Source organism: Coccinella septempunctata, chromosome 3 (assembly GCF_907165205.1).
Source record: "Coccinella septempunctata chromosome 3, icCocSept1.1, whole genome shotgun sequence".
Lineage (NCBI taxonomy): Eukaryota > Metazoa > Arthropoda > Insecta > Coleoptera > Coccinellidae > Coccinella > Coccinella septempunctata.
The window spans coordinates 10,458,443-10,479,571 of NC_058191.1; the positions used below are offsets into that span (position 1 = coordinate 10,458,443).

The window sequence follows — 21,129 nt, forward strand, 5'->3', positions numbered from 1 at the left end:
CCAAAATTTTGGGATTCATTATTTTGTGAATATTGTAGCGTTCATTAATTACAGTACTGAAAGAAATATCTCTGTTCCCGATTTTTATTTCGATGTTATACACACATTTTTTTAAGCTTATCACTTTGCCAAAGTATCACAACTAAATTCAGCATGCAAAAATATTTATTGATCTTATCGTGTACTTTGTGAAATAAGGAATTGAAATTCGACGATTCGTTTAAGAATTGGATAGGGCATACACATTCTGAACGTATAGCTAAAAAGCGAACAATTTAGACACTTTATTTCCGACTTTCGTTGAACAAAATCAGATATAAAATATAATTCCGAATTGGAACCTTTCAAAACGAAGAGAAAAATATGAGATAATCAACGTATTAATCATCTCAAAACCGATCAGTTCAAGCACAGTAGCATAATAAAAAATATCCCATAGTTCTGAGCTAAATAGGTATAGAAGAAAATTTGGACGCATATCGGTTTCATTCAAAATTTTCGTAAATCAACTATAATTTTCAAAGTCGATAACTAGTTGAATATAGGTACATCTAATGATTCAATATTGTATGTACATCTATAATTCTGATGTTAAGCACAGATCTGAAGCTTTATCTGACATTTTGCAGGGGCTGTTTATTGAAAGTCAGGCAAGTAAAAGTTGCAAAATTTTAGGAACATACTTCAGCGTATACCAAAACTTTGAAGAGAGAAGTTCAAAATATATTGTTGGCAGTGTACCACTTCAAAATCCTAAGAAGTTCTTCTTGTCAATATGAAAGTGGTGAATCGAAATTTGTATATAAATATCTATATCACATTAATAATCAAATGAATTCAGTTTTTCCTTTATTTCTGTTATCAATTTCTGAAAAGAAAAATATACTATGCAACAGTAAGAGAAAAGATACTGAATGCTTTTTTTCAATATACATCCTCTCAACTTTAGGGACTGCTCATTTATTTCGATTTTACAAAAAAAAATTAGAAGCAAAACATCTGAAAGATTTTTTCTGAGAATTATCAAAGATATGTTGATTATCCTATTCCTGAAAATATATAATGGCTCTGTATAATAAGAACTGAAGGACCCAATTTTGTTCCTTCATATTGTCAGAGTACCTGCTGAAGTGATAAAAGTATTAGTGAATACCAGAAATTATTCAAATGCGTTATCAGCACCATTAAGAGAATAAAGCATCCCTCAAGGTGGTTAGATACTTGTTGTTCAATAAACATGAATACCCAGATGGATGAAACGAATTCAAAAACGAATACTGAAGACGTTGACTGATTTACTTCTCCTATACAAAAATCTCTCAGTAATATTTGTATGGTTTAAATGTAGGTTGATACATATAATACGTATAATGAGTTTTTCGAATAAAGTGAAATTGATGTGAAAATATGAACATTCGGGATTATTCAAATCCGAATTCGCATTCATAGACAATGGTAAGTTTTTTACAAAAGTGTTAAAAATTCCAAACTAAACTTCGAATGAACTATTTTTCGACCCCAGCGAGCCTTGACATTTGAAATTCAGCCGATGAGCAAACTCAGTTTTTAAAGCATTACATTGCTTTTATTAAAGCACATAAAACTACTCTGCTCCCTTGTGACAGCGTTGAAGGCTGAACTGATATAATAAAACACAGAGTATAAATGAGCAGCTGTTAGAAAATTCAAGGGATGATTCCATGTCAAAAAGTGCGAGTTTTTCATTAATTTATTTTGAACATTCCATTTCCAGGACACTGACACAGCTAAAGATGATTAAAAAAAGCAATTTTCAATTTTTTTTTCAGAAACCAGAAAACTGAGATTTATTTTATGCCATTTTGATTTGGGATAGTTTATCGTTTTTCGAATAATGAACAAAAAACTCCCCATAGTAAAATTGACTGAATTTCAGTATAGGCATAATAACATATGCAAATTTAACAGCTTGCTCTTTCGTTAGATTGCTAAGCTGAATTATAATTTTTCTGAATCTACTAACTCTAGTTTAAATGTCATGCATCGTAATGTTATATTATTTAAGATTATCTGTTTTTTTCAACGACAATCTCTGTGGAGCAGTTTTGTGCAGCAGTTGAGAATTGTATGTTGGATATAAACAGGTCGAGGATACATATACTTTTCAACCATCTATAGTAGTTTCATCCACCCAACCGATCTTTCAAAAGCAAGAATAAATATGAATAAAAAGTTAACACTAATTAGTAAGTATATAATATCTGACTTTAATACTGGGAACAATTTGTCACTGTAATTCTGGGAAAGATTTATCTGTGTGGCACTAATTATAAATTACGGTTTATATTATCATCCGTATTATATAATAATGAAAACTCCTTCAGGTATTTGGATAGTTTGTATATTAATCGATACTCCTTTTTACATAAACACCGACGTTTCGGTATCAAATCGGACCTTTATCAAGGATTAATGATTTCACAGGAATCGAGTCATCACAACAAAATACATCAATCTGTTTCACCGAATGCTTCTTTTAAAATGATCGCACATATAGTTTTATTGCTTCACTTATATATTATTATTTACTATAGTATTTATTTTATTTTGGTCATTCATCAAAATAATTTCCTTCTAGAGTGATACAATCAGTCCAACGTCGCTTTAAAATTTCGATGCCTTTTTGCAATTCTGGAAAATATTTATCATTTTGTAATTCTAGAAACAATTTGTAATGTAGCAAAAATGATAAATTTGAACTCCGCCGTTTACTACATCATTGCAGGAGAGTGGGGGTTCGCGCGTAAACTGCCAAATGACAGGTAGGTACTGGAAGGGAAAAATTCAGGTACATATTTAAATTCTATTCGTATGGTTCGATGAGTGAAGTTGATCATATTTTTCTTGAAGTTGAAGTTGGAAATGAACTTTTGTGTCCTGTGAAAACAAATTTGGTGAGTTGAATTCAATTGATTAATTTCATCTTTTTATTCTTGGGATACACAAAAATAAATTTCTTTACAACTCTTTCCGTTATCATTTCAAACGTTTATTTCTAGAATTTTCACATTCTATCAAATGATATGTGAATGATGGAAAATAATATTTTTACTTCGTTTATTTCAGTCTTTGGAAATTTCGAAAATGTCTTGCTGGGAAACATTCATCCTACCAACGAAGATAGCACTGTCCACCGTTGAAAAACTTGAGTACTGCCAAGAGGACGACCTTCAAAAATTGGTGGTGATAGAAAACCTAATGAAACAAAATGAGAGTGTCCAGAGACGTGTAGAAGACATCAGATATTATGCCAGTACTGAATCGAAAAACATCATCGATTCAAACGAAAAATTGGCGATTCTAACAAAAAAATTGAATAATGCCCGAATTATAAAGCAAATTTTGGAAAATACCGCCCAGGGGACCAAAAGTAAAAAATCATCGGACATGGAAATCGCGAAGTTATGTGGAATCAACAGAATGAAAAGGAATAACAGATATTGCAAATTCAAACAACCTCTATCACCCCTTGCCGTTCACGGAAATACACATTTGCACCGCGGAATCAAGAGAAAAAGAAATGAATAGTTCCCTGATTCATGAAAATTCTTGTAAATAATTGTATATATCTAAAGTAAGTGTAGAATAATTTCGCTATTAATTTTAAGTGTTGTGTACATATATTTTGGTTTTTGAATGAAAAACAAGCATAAAATATGAGTAATTTCATTTTCCACTTCTTTTAAAAATTTAAATAATCATTGAGTTTTGTTGAAGCGGCAAATGTATTCATGAATATTCAAGCTTTGACATAGTGAATTATACTAGGTGTCTGTTAACAAATGCGAAGGACTTACGGAGATGATTCCTATAAATTTTTTTCGAAATCAACCTCCCTTCCAAGATACAGTTTTTAATTTTTTTACGGGTTCTAGAAAACACTGACGTCCAGTTTCATAATCAAATTCAGTCACTTTAAGCTTAAAGCTTCCTTTAGTGTCATTTTTAGTAGGGTTAAAGAAAGCTTTAGATTTAAAGCGACTTTAGGTTTGATTATGAAACCGGCCGTTAGTCATAAAACTATACATAATATGAAGCACTGAGTAGATATTACTCACACATTTTTTTTAAATCTCATAACTTTATTATTAGGGGTTGAAAATAACAACTCCTTATGATTTTCCTTCAAAAATTGTTTTCTCTTATGGTTTCCCATTCAATTTTGGAGAAAAAAAGTCTCTTGCAGAATGTCGATACAGTCGATACATTTCTCGGAATAAGTAAAAACTTACAAGCAGTATGCGAAGGTGTATGAAGCAGAGAGTTGATGCATGTATTGATGTATTTTAGCGGGAGGTAGTCATTATATGGAATACTTATACGATGAAATGGATTGAACTAACAGTGATCAGAACTGCTTGTATATTTTTATTTATTCCGAGAAAAATATCGACTCTATCGAAATTTTGCAAGAAACTTTTTTGCTCCATTATTGAATGGGAAACCATAAGAGAATTTATTTTTCGAAAATCTATCCCACGAAAAGAAAATCATAAGGGGTTGTTATTTTCCAACCGTAATAATAAAGTTATGAGATCTAAAAAAATTCTGTGAGTAACATCTACTTATTGCTTCATATTATGTACAGTTTTATAAGTCAGAGTGAGTGTTTTTTGAAACCCGCACAAAAAATTAAAAACTGTCAACTCGTCATTGCCTTCCAAAGGCTGTGTCTTGGGAGGTCGATTTCGAAAAAAATTTATAGGAACTACCCTTGCTTATTTTCATCGAGGAATCATCTCCCTAAGTCCTTCACATTTGTTTACAGACACCCTGTATAATTATTGGGAATTACTTATATATTTTTTTCAGCAGCCCCTTTAAAATGGCACCTGGGAAGCAACTTTTTTCTCAGAAACCACAACACTGTCATCTGCTCAATTTTATCTCTGTTAGTTTTCTGTTTCATATTCACAATTTATAAATTCGAATTCAGTATAAGAAATATCAGTTGTTATGAAGAATAATTCTAAGAGGAATGCTTCATCACAGTTTTATCGAAAAAATGTATATACACCATAATTTTTTTTTATTTGCACGAGTATATGGAAAAATATATAATGAAACAACAGAAGGAATATCTCCAGAAATATAACTCAACATTTGCTATTCATCTTTGTTTTCAATAAAATAATTTTTTCTATACTTTATCTGTATTTTTTTATTTGTTTCTAATCGGAACACACACTAAAAAAAGCTGCGACAGTGAAATCCATTTTCTAGTCAGTTTGTTCTATATCAACATTTTTATGTTGATCAAAAACGAATTCATATTTCCAAATGAATGCTCAGAGAGTATAATCCATAATTACTCAACAGACAAATATGGAATCCAGTAATTGAAACAGTGGAACACGTGGAAGGTGTTGTTTTAATGATTAATCAATATTTCCAATTGATGGAAATAAAAAAGATTCAAAAGTTATTATATATTATTTCAGAGACTTATATTGAATATAACAATGGTACCTAATGAAATATGTGATGTACAGAAACAAGTAGGATTTTCGCCAATTTAACAATGAGATATTTTTATTGGGTAACTTTCCACTTCATTAAAAAAAAAGAAGAAACAATAAGTATGGGAACAAATTATCAGAAAAGTTAAACTTGCAAAATTAAGATACGCTAGCGCATCTGACAAGTGATTCCTTTACTAACAGTACAGTCATAGAAGAGAAGGGGTAACTACCACTCCGAAAGGCTGGCAGGTAGAAAAAGTAAATTAGATAGGGGTAGCTTTCTCATTTTATACCGATACTTTGAAGAGTAAAGTGCTTGTCTCATTGTCAAATTTGAAGTTTCGTGTTGTGTTTTGTGCATATATCTGAAAATGGTGAGTTGAATTTCATTTAAAATAGTATTGAGAAAGTAGTTTTAGAGTTTGACTAAACATTTGGCTCTGAAAGTACCTAACCACTTATTGCAGACAAAATATTCCAGAAATTGTTCTTGAAATTAATTTATTACTGCGATTGTTTATCCCTAGGAATAGATGTAGAAATTTGACTGATCTTTTTGATCTGATAGAGACAAATATGTTCCAGAAATATTTCGAAAATTGTCCATAATTCTAATTTTCTTGTTTCGTTTGTTTATCTCCAGAACATTTGAATTTTATTGAAATATTCCGAGAATAATATGGAACTGCAGATAGTATTATTTGGATGTTGGAATTTGTAATGGGTCGTTCTGAATGGATCTTTTAAAATCAATTTTTTGTTCATAGTTATGTTATAATTTATATTTTTGTTTCAGACGACCAAAATCTCGAAGAAGAATGGGATCAGCAAACCGAAAATTTCCATTAATTTAACAAAGGTGGCAATTTCCACTTTAGAAACCTTAAAAGCAGGAAATTTGAGAAATGTGGTTGTTGTCGGAAACTTCATTGAAAATAAGGCGAGTCTGCTGAAAGAGCTAAAAAATTTATCAAGCCCACCGAACAGTTCAGCCACGAAGAAAAAGTCTCCAGGCCTTCTCAAAGAAAAACTGGAGAAGGCATCACGTATGAAGAGTATTTTAGAAGAGGCTGTACAAGGGGATGCAGGAAAAGCGCATAACGAATTGGCAGAATTATGTGAAGAGAGGAAAAAACAAGTTGAATTCAGGCATCACAATTTTATATCCACTACTTCTCCCCTTGCTGCGTCTACTTATAATTGCCCAAATCGCAGAAGAAAAGGAAAGAAGAAGCACAGAAAAAATAGTGGAAAAAAATTAACTGACAAATGATTTTTCGTGATAGGTTTTTATTTGAATTGTAAATATGTAAATAATGTATTTGAATTGATTGTACATATATTGTTCTGTATTATTCATAGTTTTATAAATAAATTTTATATGAAAAATGATTTTTTTCACGAATTCTAAAAATAATATATGAAATAATATCAAAATTGATCAATTGAAGTTGAAGCTTTATTTTTGGTGTTCATCGAGTCTTAAGTAGCTTCTCTGGAAACGAAAATATAATTTATTGACTAATCCTTATATGAAAATTTTGAGTTATTAGGTGTCATTTCAAATATGTATCGAAAGCATTGTTCTCTCTTGCAAATCAATAAGGATATTTAAATTTTCGCAAAAAAAAATTCAGCCCTATGCCCCATGAAATAAGATATAAATGCCTCAAAAAGATATGAATCATTGCGATTTAATTCGTCATATATAATCGAAATTCCAAAGATTAGTCATTGAAGTACACATTATAATAGAATAAATTCGAGAAGGCATGTGAATGTATACAAGAAAAAGTGCTCTTGCAGGTAAGTAAGGGAGAAATTCGAAAAGAAAAATATACTATTCAACAGTACCAGAAAAGATACTTTTTTCAATATACATTCTCTTAACTTTAGGGATTGCTCAACTATTTAGATTATACAAAAAAAAATTAGGAGCAAAACATCCGAATAATTTTTTCTATGAAGTATAAAAGATATGTTGACCTTTGCGGATTTTTTTTTTGAATAAGTCATATTTGATTATAATATTCCTGAAAAAATATAATGGCTCTGTATAATAAGAACTGAAAATGAAAATTCATGGAAACTATTCAAAATAAATTGAAGTATGCAGTAATGAAATTTAGGAATTCCTTTCGAACTGACAGAAAGTTTTTCTTTGTTTGGATTTATGATTCCAATTAGTGATATGCTTCAAAGGACCCAATATTGTTCCTTCATATTACCAGAGTACCTGCTGAAGTAATAAAAGTATTAGTGATTCCCAGAAGTTATTCGAATGCGTTATCAGCACCATTGAGAAAATAATGCATCCCCCAAGGTGGTTAGATACTTGTTCAATAAACATGAATACCCAGCTGAATGAAAAGAAGTGGCAAACGAATACTGATGAAGACATTGACTGATTTCATTTTTCTTACTTTCATTTTATTTGGATTGAACCAAAATGTCTGAATTCAATATTTCTAAAAACAACCGTTAATTTATCCATTCAAGAAATTAATTCACCTGAGTTGTTGATATAGTTGTTTTTTTATTTATTAATTTCTCAATCGGTGAATCGAAAGAATGTTGATAAATTGTTAGTTGTTATTATACACAACTTGGATTTGATTTTTAAGTTGAGGACATGAAAATGAAAAGACATGGATGAGATCAGAATATTTCCAAAATTTTGGGATTCATTATTTTGTGAATATTGTAGCGTTCATTAATTACAGTACTGGAAGAAATATCTCTGTTCCCGATTTTTATTTCGATGTTATACACACATTTTTTTAAGCTTATCACTTTGCCAAAGTATCACAACTAAATTCAGCATGCAAAAATATTTATTGATCTTATCGTCTACTTTGTGAAATAAGGAATGGAAATTCGACGATTCGTTTAAGAATTGGATAGGGCATACACATTCTGAAGGTATAGCTAAAAAGCGAACAATTTAGACACTTTATTTTTTATTTCCGTCTTTCGTTGAACAAAATCAGATATAAATTATAATTCCGAATTGGAACGTTTCAAAACGAAGAGAAAAATATGAGATAATCAACGTATTAATCATCTCAAAACCGATCAGTTCAAGCACAGTAGCATAATAAAAAATATCCCATAGTTCTGAGCTAAATAGGTATAGAAGAAAATTTGGACGCATATCGGTTTCATTCAAAATTTTCGTAAATCAACTATAATTTTCAAAGTCGATAACTAGTTAAATATACATCTAATGATTCAATATTGTATGTACATCTATAATTCTGATGTTGAGCACAGATCTGAAGCTTTATCTGACATTTTGCAGGGGCTGTTTATTGAAAGTCAGGCAAGTAAAAGTTGCAAAATTTTAGGAACATACTTCAGCGTATACCAAAACTTTGAAGAGAGAAGTTCAAAATATATTGTTGGCAGTGTACCACTTCAAAATCCTAAGAAGTTCTTCTTGTCAATATGAAAGTGGTGAATCGAAATTTGTATATAAATATCTATATCACCTTAATAATCAAATGAATTCAGTTTTTCCTTTATTTCTGTTATCAATGTTCTGTTTATTCATTTCTATTCTTCGTATTTTTTTATTCGTTTCTAATCGGAACACACACTAAAAAAAGCTGCGACGGTGAAATCCATTTTCTAGTCATATTGTTCTGTATCAACATATTTATGTTGATCAAAAACGAATTCATATTTCCAAATGAATGCTCAGAGAGTATAATCCATAATTACCCAACAGACAAATATGGAATCCAGTAATTGAAACAGAGGAACACATGGAAGGTGTTGTTTTAATGATTAATCAATATTTCCAATTGATGGAAATAAAAAAGATTCAAAAGTTATTATATATTATTTCAGAGACTTATATTGAATATAACAATGGTACCTAATGAAATATGTGATGTACAGAAACCAATAGGATTTTCGCCAATTTAACAATGAGATATTTTTATTGGGTAACTTTCCACTTCATTAAAAAAAAAGAAGAAACAATAAGTATGGGAGCAAATTATCAGAAGTTGAGTTGAATTTCATTTAAAATAGTATTGAGAAAGTAGTTTTAGAGATTGACTTAACATTTGGCTCTGAAAGTACCTAACCACTTATTGCAGACAAAATATTCCAGAAATTGTTCTTGAAATTAATTTATTACTGCGATTGTTTATCCCTAGGAATAGATGTAGAAATTTGACTGATCTTTTTGATCTGATAGAGACAAATATGTTCCAGAAATATTTCGAAAATTGTCCATAATTCTAATTTTCTTGTTTCGTTTGTTTATCTCCAGAACATTTGAATTTTATTGAAATATTCCGAGAATAATATGGAACTGCAGATAGTATTATTTGGATGTTGGAATTTGTAATGGGTCGTTCTGATTGGATCTTTTAAAATCAATTTTTTGTTCATAGTTATGTTATAATTTATATTTTTGTTTCAGACGACCAAAATCTCGAAGAAGAATGGGATCAGCAAACCGAAAATTTCCATTAATTTAACAAAGGTGGCAATTTCCACTTTAGAAACCTTAAAAGCAGGAAATTTGAGAAATGTGGTTGTTGTCGGAAACTTCATTGAAAATAAGGCGAGTCTGCTGAAAGAGCTAAAAAATTTATCAAGCCCACCGAACAGTTCAGCAACGAAGAAAAAGTCTCCAGGCCTTCTCAAAGAAAAACTGGAGAAGGCATTACGTATGAAGAGTATTTTAGAAGAGGCTGTACAAGGGGATGCAGAAAAGGCGCATAACGAATTGGCAGAATTATGTGAAGAGAGGAAGAAGCAAGTTGAATTCAGGCATCACAATTTTATATCCACTACTTCTCCCCTTGCTGCGTCTACTTATAATTGCCCAAATCGCAGAAGAAAAGGAAAAAAGAAGCACAGAAAAAATAGTGGAAAAAAACTTAACTAACAAATGATTTTTCGTGATAGGTTTTTATTTGAATTGTAAATATGTAAATAATGTATTTGAATTGATTGTACATATATTGTTCTGTATTATTCATAGTTTTATAAATAAATTTTATATGAAAAATGATTTTTTTTCACGAATTCTAAAACTAATATATGAAATAATATCAAAATTGATCAATTGAAGTTGAAGTTTTATTTTTGGTATTCATCGAGTCTAAGTAGCTTCTCTGGAAACGAAAATATAATTTATTGACTAATTCTCTCTTGCAGATCAATTAAGATATTTAAATTTTCGCAAAAAAAAATTCAGCCCTATGCCTCATGAAATAAGATATGAATGCCTCAAAAAGATGTGAATCATTGCGATTTAATTCGTCATATATAATCGAAATTTCAAAGATTAGTCATTGAGGTACACATTATAATAGAATAAATTCGAGAAGGCATGTGAATGTATACAAGAAAAAATGCTCTTGCAGGTAAGTAAGGGAGAAATTCGAAAAGAAAAATATACTATTCAACAGTACGAGAAAAGATACTTTTTTGAAAATACATTCTCTTAACTTTAATTATTAAGATTATACAAAAAAAAATTAGGAGCAAAACATCCAAATAATTTTTTCTATGAAGTATAAAAGATATGTTGACCTTTGCGGATTTTTTTTTTGAATAAGTCATATTTGATTATAATATTCCTGAAAAAATATAATGGCTCTGTATAATAAGAACTGAAAATGAAAATTCATGGAAACTATTCAAAATAAATTGAAGTATGCAGTAATGAAATTTAGGAATTCCTTTCGGACTGACAGAAAGTTTTTCTTTGTTTGGATTTATGATTCCAATTAGTGATATGCTTCAAAGGACCCAATATTGTTCCTTCATATTACCAGAGTACCTGCTGAAGTAATAAAAGTATTAGTGATTCCCAGAAGTTATTCGAATGCGTTATCAGCACCATTGAGAAAATAATGCATCCCCCAAGGTGGTTAGATACTTGTTCAATAAACATGAATACCCAGCTGAATGAAAAGAAGTGGCAAACGAATACTGATGAAGACATTGACTGATTTCATTTTTCTTACTTTCATTTTATTTGGATTGAACCAAAATGTCTGAATTCAATATTTCTAAAAACAACCGTTAATTTATCCATTCAAGAAATTAATTCACCTGAGTTGTTGATATAGTTGTTTTTTTTATTTATTAATTTCTCAATCGGTGAATCGAAAGAATGTTGATAAATTGTTAGTTGTTACCATACACAACTTGGATTTGATTTTTAAGTTGAGGACATGAAAATGAAAAGACATGGATGAGATCAGAATATTTCCAAAATTTTGGGATTCATTATTTTGTGAATATTGTAGCGTTCATTAATTACAGTACTGAAAGAAATATCCCTGTTCCCGATTTTTATTTCGATGTTATACACACATTTTTTTAAGCTTATCACTTTGCCAAAGTATCACAACTAAATTCAGCATGCAAATTTATTTATTGATCTTATCGTGTACTTTGTGAAATAAGGAATTGAAATTCGACGATTCGTTTAAGAATTGGATAGGGCATACACATTCTGAAGGTATAGCTAAAAAGCGAACAATTTAGACACTTTATTTCCGACTTTCGTTGAACAAAATCAGATATAAAATATAATTCCGAATTGGAACCTTTCGAAACGAAGAGAAAAATATGAGATAATCAACGTATTAATCATCTCAAAACCGATCAGTTCAAGCACAGTAGCATAATAAAAAATATTCCATAGTTCTGAGCTAAATAGGTATAGAAGAAAATTTGGACGCATATCGGTTTCATTCAAAATTTTCGTAAATCAACTATAATTTTCAAAGTCGATAACTAGTTAAATATAGGTACATCTAATGATTCAATATTGTATGTACATCTATAATTCTGATGTTAAGCACAGATCTGAAGCTTTATCTGACATTTTGCAGGGGCTGTTTATTGAAAGTCAGGCAAGTAAAAGTTGCAAAATTTTAGGAACATACTTCAGCGTATACCAAAACTTTGAAGAGAGAAGTTCAAAATATATTGTTGGCAGTGTACCACTTCAAAATCCTAAGAAGTTCTTCTTGTCAATATGAAAGTGGTGAATCGAAATTTGTATATAAATATCTATATCACATTAATAATCAAATGAATTCAGTTTTTCCTTTATTTCTGTTATCAATTTCTGAAAAGAAAAATATACTATGCAACAGTAAGAGAAAAGATACTGAATGCTTTTTTTCAATATACATCCTCTCAACTTTAGGGACTGCTCATTTATTTCGATTTTACAAAAAAAATTTAGAAGCAAAACATCTGAAAGATTTTTTCTGAGAATTATCAAAGATATGTTGATTTTTGCGGATTCTTTTCTGAATAAGTCATATTTGATTATCCTATTCCTGAAAATATATAATGGCTCTGTATAATAAGAACTGAAGGACCCAATTTTGTTCCTTCATATTGTCAGAGTACCTGCTGAAGTGATAAAAGTATTAGTGAATACCAGAAATTATTCAAATGCGTTATCAGCACCATTAAGAGAATAAAGCATCCCTCAAGGTGGTTAGATACTTGTTGTTCAATAAACATGAATACCCAGATGGATGAAACGAATTCAAAAACGAATACTGAAGACGTTGACTGATTTACTTCTCCTATACAAAAATCTCTCAGTAATATTTGTATGGTTTAAATGTAGGTTGATACATATAATACGTATAATGAGTTTTTCGAATAAAGTGAAATTGATGTGAAAATATGAACATTCGGGATTATTCAAATCCGAATTCGCATTCATAGACAATGGTAAGTTTTTTACAAAAGTGTTAAAAATTCCAAACTAAACTTCGAATGAACTATTTTTCGACCCCAGCGAGCCTTGACATTTGAAATTCAGCCGATGAGCAAACTCAGTTTTTAAAGCATTACATTGCTTTTATTAAAGCACATAAAACTACTCTGCTCCCTTGTGACAGCGTTGAAGGCTGAACTGATATAATAAAACACAGAGTATAAATGAGCAGCTGTTAGAAAATTCAAGGGATGATTCCATGTCAAAAAGTGCGAGTTTTTCATTAATTTATTTTGAACATTCCATTTCCAGGACACTGACACAGCTAAAGATGATTAAAAAAAGCAATTTTCAATTTTTTTTTCAGAAACCAGAAAACTGAGATTTATTTTATGCCATTTTGATTTGGGATAGTTTATCGTTTTTCGAATAATGAACAAAAAACTCCCCATAGTAAAATTGACTGAATTTCAGTATAGGCATAATAACATATGCAAATTTAACAGCTTGCTCTTTCGTTAGATTGCTAAGCTGAATTATAATTTTTCTGAATCTACTAACTCTAGTTTAAATGTCATGCATCGTAATGTTATATTATTTAAGATTATCTGTTTTTTTCAACGACAATCTCTGTGGAGCAGTTTTGTGCAGCAGTTGAGAATTGTATGTTGGATATAAACAGGTCGAGGATACATATAATTTTCAACCATCTATAGTAGTTTCATCCACCCAACCGATCTTTCAAAAGCAAGAATAAATATGAATAAAAAGTTAACACTAATTAGTAAGTATATAATATCTGACTTTAATACTGGGAACAATTTGTCACTGTAATTCTGGGAAAGATTTATCTGTGTGGCACTAATTATAAATTACGGTTTATATTATCATCCGTATTATATAATAATGAAAACTCCTTCAGGTATTTGGATAGTTTGTATATTAATCGATACTCCTTTTTACATAAACACCGACGTTTCGGTATCAAATCGGACCTTTATCAAGGATTAATGATTTCACAGGAATCGAGTCATCACAACAAAATACATCAATCTGTTTCACCGAATGCTTCTTTTAAAATGATCGCACATATAGTTTTATTGCTTCACTTATATATTATTATTTACTATAGTATTTATTTTATTTTGGTCATTCATCAAAATAATTTCCTTCTAGAGTGATAAAATCAGTCCAACGTCGCTTTAAAATTTCGATGCCTTTTTGCAATTCTGGAAAATATTTATCATTTTGTAATTCTAGAAACAATTTGTAATGTAGCAAAAATGATAAATTTGAACTCCGCCGTTTACTACATCATTGCAGGAGAGTGGGGGTAAACTGCCAAATGACAGGTAGGTACTGGAAGGGAAAAATTCAGGTACATATTTAAATTCTATTCGTATGGTTCGATGAGTGAAGTTGATCATATTTTTCTTGAAGTTGAAGTTGGAAATGAACTTTTGTGTCCTGTGAAAACAAATTTGGTGAGTTGAATTCAATTGATTAATTTCATCTTTTTATTCTTGGGATACACAAAAATAAATTTCTTTACAACTCTTTCCGTTATCATTTCAAACGTTTATTTCTAGAATTTTCACATTCTATCAAATAATATGTGAATGATGGAAAATAATATTTTTACTTCGTTTATTTCAGTCTTTGGAAATTTCGAAAATGTCTTGCTGGGAAACATTCATCCTACCAACGAAGATAGCACTGTCCACCGTTGAAAAACTTGAGTACTGCCAAGAGGACGACCTTCAAAAATTGGTGGTGATAGAAAACCTAATGAAACAAAATGAGAGTGTCCAGAGACGTGTAGAAGACATCAGATATTATGCCAGTACTGAATCGAAAAACATCATCGATTCAAACGAAAAATTGGCGATTCTAACAAAAAAATTGAATAATGCCCGAATTATAAAGCAAATTTTGGAAAATACCGCCCGGGGGACCAAAAGTAAAAAATCATCGGACATGGAAATCGCGAAGTTATGTGGAATCAACAGAATGAAAAGGAATAACAGATATTGCAAATTCAAACAACCTCTATCACCCCTTGCCGTTCACGCAAATAAACATTTGCACCGCGGAATCAAGGGAAAAAGAAATGAATAGTTCCCTGATTCATGAAAATTCTTGTAAATAATTGTATATATCTAAAGTAAGTGTAGAATCATTTCGCTATTAATTTTAAGTGTTGTGTACATATATTTTGGTTTTTGAATGAAAAACAAGCATAAAATATGAGTAATTTCATTTTCCACTTCTTTTAAAAATTTAAATAATCATTGAGTTTTGTTGAAGCGGCAAATGTATTCATGAATATTCAAGCTTTGACATAGTGAATTATACTAGGTGTCTGTTAACAAATGCGAAGGACTTACGGAGATGATTCCTATAAATTTTTTTCGAAATCAACCTCCCTTCCAAGATACAGTTTTTAATTTTTTTACGGGTTCTAGAAAACACTGACGTCCAGTTTCATAATCAAATTCAAAGTCACTTTAAGCTTAAAGCTTCTTTTAGTGTCATTTTTAGTAGGGTTAAAGAAAGCTTTAGAATTAAAGCGACTTTAGGTTTGATTATGCAACCGGCCGTTAGTCATAAAACTATACATAATATGAAGCACTGACTAGATATTACTCACACATTTTTTTTAAATCTCATAACTTTATTATTAGGGGTTGAAAATAACAACTCCTTATGATTTTCCTTCAAAAATTGTTTTCTCTTATGGTTTCCCATTCAATTTTGGAGAAAAAAAGTCTCTTGCAGAATGTCGATACAGTCGATACATTTCTCGGAATAAGTAAAAACTTACAAGCAGTATGCGAAGGTGTATGAAGCAGAGAGTTGATGCATGTATTGATGTATTTTAGCGGGAGGTAGTCATTATATGGAATACTTATACGATGAAATGGATTGAACTAACAGTGATCAGAACTGCTTGTATATTTTTATTTATTCCGAGAAAAATATCGACTCTATCGAAATTTTGCAAGAAACTTTTTTGCTCCATTATTGAATGGGAAACCATAAGAGAATTTATTTTTCGAAAATCTATCCCACGAAAAGAAAATCATAAGGGGTTGTTATTTTCCAACCGTAATAATAAAGTTATGAGATCTAAAAAAATTCTGTGAGTAACATCTACTTATTGCTTCATATTATGTACAGTTTTATAAGTCAGAGTGAGTGTTTTTTGAAACCCGCACAAAAAATTAAAAACTGTCAACTCGTCATTGCCTTCCAAAGGCTGTGTCTTGGGAGGTCGATTTCGAAAAAAATTTATAGGAACTACCCTTGCTTATTTTCATCGAGGAATCATCTCCCTAAGTCCTTCACATTTGTTTACAGACACCCTGTATAATTATTGGGAATTACTTATATATTTTTTTCAGCAGCCCCTTTAAAATGGCACCTGGGAAGCAACTTTTTTCTCAGAAACCACAACACTGTCATCTGCTCAATTTTATCTCTGTTAGTTTTCTGTTTCATATTCACAATTTATAAATTCGAATTCAGTATAAGAAATATCAGTTGTTATAAAGAATAATTCTAACAGGAATGCTTCATCACAGTTTTATCGAAAAAATGTATATACACCATAATTTTTTTTTATTTGCACGAGTATATGGAAAAATATATAATGAAACAACAGAAGGAATATCTCCAGAAATATAACTCAACATTTGCTATTCATCTTTGTTTTCAATAAAATAATTTTTTCTATACTTTATCTGTATTTTTTTATTTGTTTCTAATCGGAACACACACTAAAAAAAGCTGCGACAGTGAAATCCATTTTCTAGTCAGTTTGTTCTATTTCAACATTTTTATGTTGATCAAAAACGAATTCATATTTCCAAATGAATGCTCAGAGAGTATAATCCATAATTACTCAACAGACAAATATGGAATCCAGTAATTGAAACAGTGGAACACGTGGAAGGTGTTGTTTTAATGATTAATCAATATTTCCAATTGATGGAAATAAAAAAGATTCAAAAGTTATTATATATTATTTCAGAGACTTATATTGAATATAACAATGGTACCTAATGAAATATGTGATGTACAGAAACCAGTAGGATTTTCGCCAATTTAACAATGAGATATTTTTATTGGGTAACTTTCCACTTCATTAAAAAAAAAGAAGAAACAATAAGTATGGGAACAAATTATCAGAAAAGTTAAACTTGCAAAATTAAGATACGCTAGCGCATCTGACAAGTGATTCCTTTACTAACAGTACAGTCATAGAAGAGAAGGGGTAACTACCACTCCGAAAGGCTGGCAGGTAGAAAAAGTAAATTAGATAGGGGTAGCTTTCTCATTTTATACCGATACTTTGAAGAGTAAAGTGCTTGTCTCATTGTCAAATTTGAAGTTTCGTGTTGTGTTTTGTGCATATATCTGAAAATGGTGAGTTGAATTTCATTTAAAATAGTATTGAGAAAGTAGTTTTAGTGTTTGACTAAACATTTGGCTCTGAAAGTACCTAACCACTTATTGCAGACAAAATATTCCAGAAATTGTTCTTGAAATTAATTTATTACTGCGATTGTTTATCCCTAGGAGTAGATGTAGAAATTTGACTGATCTTTTTGATCTGATAGAGACAAATATGTTCCAGAAATATTTCGAAAATTGTCCATAATTCTAATTTTCTTGTTTCGTTTGTTTATCTCCAGAACATTTGAATTTTATTGAAATATTCCGAGAATAATATGGAACTGCAGATAGTATTATTTGGATGTTGGAATTTGTAATGGGTCGTTCTGAATGGATCTTTTAAAATCAATTTTTTGTTCATAGTTATGTTATAATTTATATTTTTGTTTCAGACGACCAAAATCTCGAAGAAGAATGGGATCAGCAAACCGAAAATTTCCATTAATTTAACAAAGGTGGCAATTTCCACTTTAGAAACCTTAAAAGCAGGAAATTTGAGAAATGTGGTTGTTGTCGGAAACTTCATTGAAAATAAGGCGAGTCTGCTGAAAGAGCTAAAAAATTTATCAAGCCCACCGAACAGTTCAGCAACGAAGAAAAAGTCTCCAGCCCTTCTCAAAGAAAAACTGAAGAAGGCATTACGTATGAAGAGTATTTTAGAAGAGGCTGTACAAGGGGATGCAGAAAAGGCGCATAACGAATTGGCAGAATTATGTGAAGAGAGGAAGAAGCAAGTTGAATTCAGGCATCACAATTTTATATCCACTACTTCTCCCCTTGCTGCGTCTACTTATAATTGCCCAAATCGCAGAAGAAAAGGAAAAAAGAAGCACAGAAAAAATAGTGGAAAAAAACTTAACTGACAAATGATTTTTCGTGATAGGTTTTTATTTGAATTGTAAATATGTAAATAATGTATTTGAATTGATTGTACATATATTGTTCTGTATTATTCATAGTTTTATAAATAAATTTTATATGAAAAATGATTTTTTTTCACGAATTCTAAAACTAATATATGAAATAATATCAAAATTGATCAATTGAAGTTGAAGCTTTATTTTTGGTATTCATCGAGTCTAAGTAGCTTCTCTGGAAACGAAAATATAATTTATTGACTAATCCTTATTTGAAAATTTTTAGTTATTAGGTGTCATTTCAAATATGTATCGAAAGCATTGTTCTCTCTTGCAAATCAATTGAGATATTTAAATTTTCGCAAAAAAAAATTCAGCCCTATGCCTCATGAAATAAGATATAAATGCCTCAAAAAGATGTGAATCATTGCGATTTAATTCGTCATATATAATCGAAATTTCAAAGATTAGTCATTGAGGTACACATTATAATAGAATAAATTCGAGAAGGCATGTGAATGTATACAAGAAAAAATGCTCTTGCAGGTAAGTAAGGGAGAAATTCGAAAAGAAAAATATACTATTCAACAGTACGAGAAAAGATACTTTTTTGAATATACATTCTCTTAACTTTAATTATTAAGATTATACAAAAAAAAAATTAGGAGCAAAACATCCAAATAATTTTTTCTATGAAGTATAAAAGATATGTTGACCTTTGCGGATTTTTTTTTTGAATAAGTCATATTTGATTATAATATTCCTGAAAAAATATAATGGCTCTGTATAATAAGAACTGAAAATGAAAATTCATGGAAACTATTCAAAATAAATTGAAGTATGCAGTAATGAAATTAAGGAATTCCTTTCGAACTGACAGAAAGTTTTTCTTTGTTTGGATTTATGATTCCAATTAGTGATATGCTTCAAAGGACCCAATATTGTTCCTTCATATTACCAGAGTACCTGCTGAAGTAATAAAAGTATTAGTGATTCCCAGAAGTTATTCGAATGCGTTATCAGCACCATTGAGAAAATAATGCATCCCCCAAGGTGGTTAGGTACTTGTTGTTCAATAAACATGAATACCCAGCTGAATGAAAAGAAGTGGCAAACGAATACTGATGAAGACATTGACTGATTTCATTTTTCTTACTTTCATTTTATTTGGATTGAACCAAAATGTCTGAATTCAATATTTCTAAAAACAACCGTTAATTTATCCATTCAAGAAATTAATTCACCTGAGTTGTTGATATAGTTGTTTTTTTTATTTATTAATTTCTCAATCGGTGAATCGAAAGAATTTTGATAAATTGTTAGTTGTTACCATACACAACTTGGATTTGATTTTTAAGTTGAGGACATGAAAATGAAAAGACATGGATGAGATCAGAATATTTCCAAAATTTTCGGATTCATTATTTTGTGAATATTGTAGCGTTCATTAATTACAGAGGATTCGCGAGTCTACACCCACGGTGTTTGCATCGTTCTTTTGTGGCTACCAATTGAATATACCTAATTACGAAATAAGTAGTTATCAACGAGTGTGCTATAATAGTATACGTAAGTGATACTTACTTTGAGTTACTCATCAAAAATTTGAGAGACCTTTTCTACCCCGACTTCGTTTGTAAACAAACGAGTTTTTCACCCACTTTATTCTGTCAGCATAAACACACGGCTGATAGTATAAACGGATTCTTTACTGCCTACTAATAGGCAACCAATAATACATTATGATGTATATAAAACTACATATACGCTGATAGTTAACACCTAAACACAAACTTCAAACCGAACACTCTTGAGTACAAGGGTGTTAAGCATGGCATCCATGAACCCTGCTGAACACAATACAACAATGTCGAAAAACACTGGACATACAATGAGCTCCCAATCCTACGTAGCTGCTGCTAAAACAATTCCAAAAATCAATTTTCCTAAAAGAGAACAAGCTATAGTGCTACATGCAGAGGACAACCTGAAACTATTCGACTACGTCCAGGCTATAGGTAACATTATCCAACCGAAAAATATCTGTTTCGCTTCCAGAATATCTAACAACAGGATCTGCGTATACCTAGCCAACATAGAACTAGTAGACCAACTTATTAAAACCCACCCAACTGTAACTATAGGTGACACAAATTTGAATGTAAGAAGGCTAGTTTCACCAACAAAGAGGATTGTGATTTCGAATATTTCACCATGCATCCCACACGATCTCGTAACAGAAGTCTTAACTGACATCGGACTACAATTGGCTTCCCCCGTTTCATTCTTGAAAGCTGGTATACCTGGAGATGAGTACTCCCATATACTTAGTTTCCGAAGACAAGTATATATTTTCCCCCCTAACGAAAATTACGAACTGCAAACATCCACCTTAGTCCAATACGACGGTAATGAATATAGGATTTTCCTTTCAACAGACAAAATGGAGTGCTTTATTTGCCGCCAAACTGGCCACGTAGCATCAACTTGCCCTAACCCTCAAACAATACAAGTACATAACACCCAACCACAGACACAAGCCCCAACAAACTATGTCCAAGCTCATCATCCGTCCTCTACGATACCACAAGCGGGT

General features: G+C 30.8%; 2 protein-coding genes across 3 annotated transcripts; both read left to right on the forward strand.

Moving 5' to 3' along the window:
* Positions 1–1,079: 1,079 nt before the first annotated feature.
* On the forward strand, positions 1,080–7,909 carry LOC123309569. Its single transcript, XM_044892751.1, has 3 exons — positions 1,080–1,455; positions 6,298–6,650; positions 7,795–7,909. Exons 1-3 carry the CDS (start codon positions 1,453–1,455, stop codon positions 7,907–7,909), a joined length of 471 nt encoding a protein of 156 aa, XP_044748686.1. The 5' UTR covers positions 1,080–1,452.
* A 6,688-nt stretch (positions 7,910–14,597) lies between these two features.
* On the forward strand, positions 14,598–18,271 carry LOC123310479. 2 transcript variants are annotated; one of them, XM_044893951.1, is made up of 3 exons: positions 14,598–14,702; positions 14,875–15,382; positions 18,069–18,271. In XM_044893951.1, exons 1-2 carry the CDS (start codon positions 14,628–14,630, stop codon positions 15,334–15,336), a joined length of 537 nt encoding a protein of 178 aa, XP_044749886.1. In that variant the 5' UTR covers positions 14,598–14,627; the 3' UTR covers positions 15,337–15,382; positions 18,069–18,271. The 2 variants fall into 2 exon arrangements, with proteins under 2 accessions (XP_044749886.1, XP_044749885.1); XM_044893950.1 differs by lacking the exon at positions 18,069–18,271 and having other exon boundaries at positions 14,875–15,694.
* The last annotated feature ends 2,858 nt before the right edge of the window (positions 18,272–21,129 follow it).

What these genes read in the sequence shown, in the direction of transcription:
- LOC123309569 (XM_044892751.1), top strand. An exon ending in AAAAAACAAGTTGAATTCAG is followed by an intron (nt 6,651 to 7,794) that starts GCATCACAATTT and finishes ATGCGTTATCAG; the next exon opens with CACCATTGAGAAAATAATGC.
- LOC123310479 (XM_044893951.1), top strand. Translation starts at nt 14,628, where the DNA reads ATGAGTGAAGTTGATCATATTTTTCTTGAAGTTGAAGTTGGAAATGAA. An exon ending in GTCCTGTGAAAACAAATTTG is followed by an intron (nt 14,703 to 14,874) that starts GTGAGTTGAATT and finishes CGTTTATTTCAG; the next exon opens with TCTTTGGAAATTTCGAAAAT.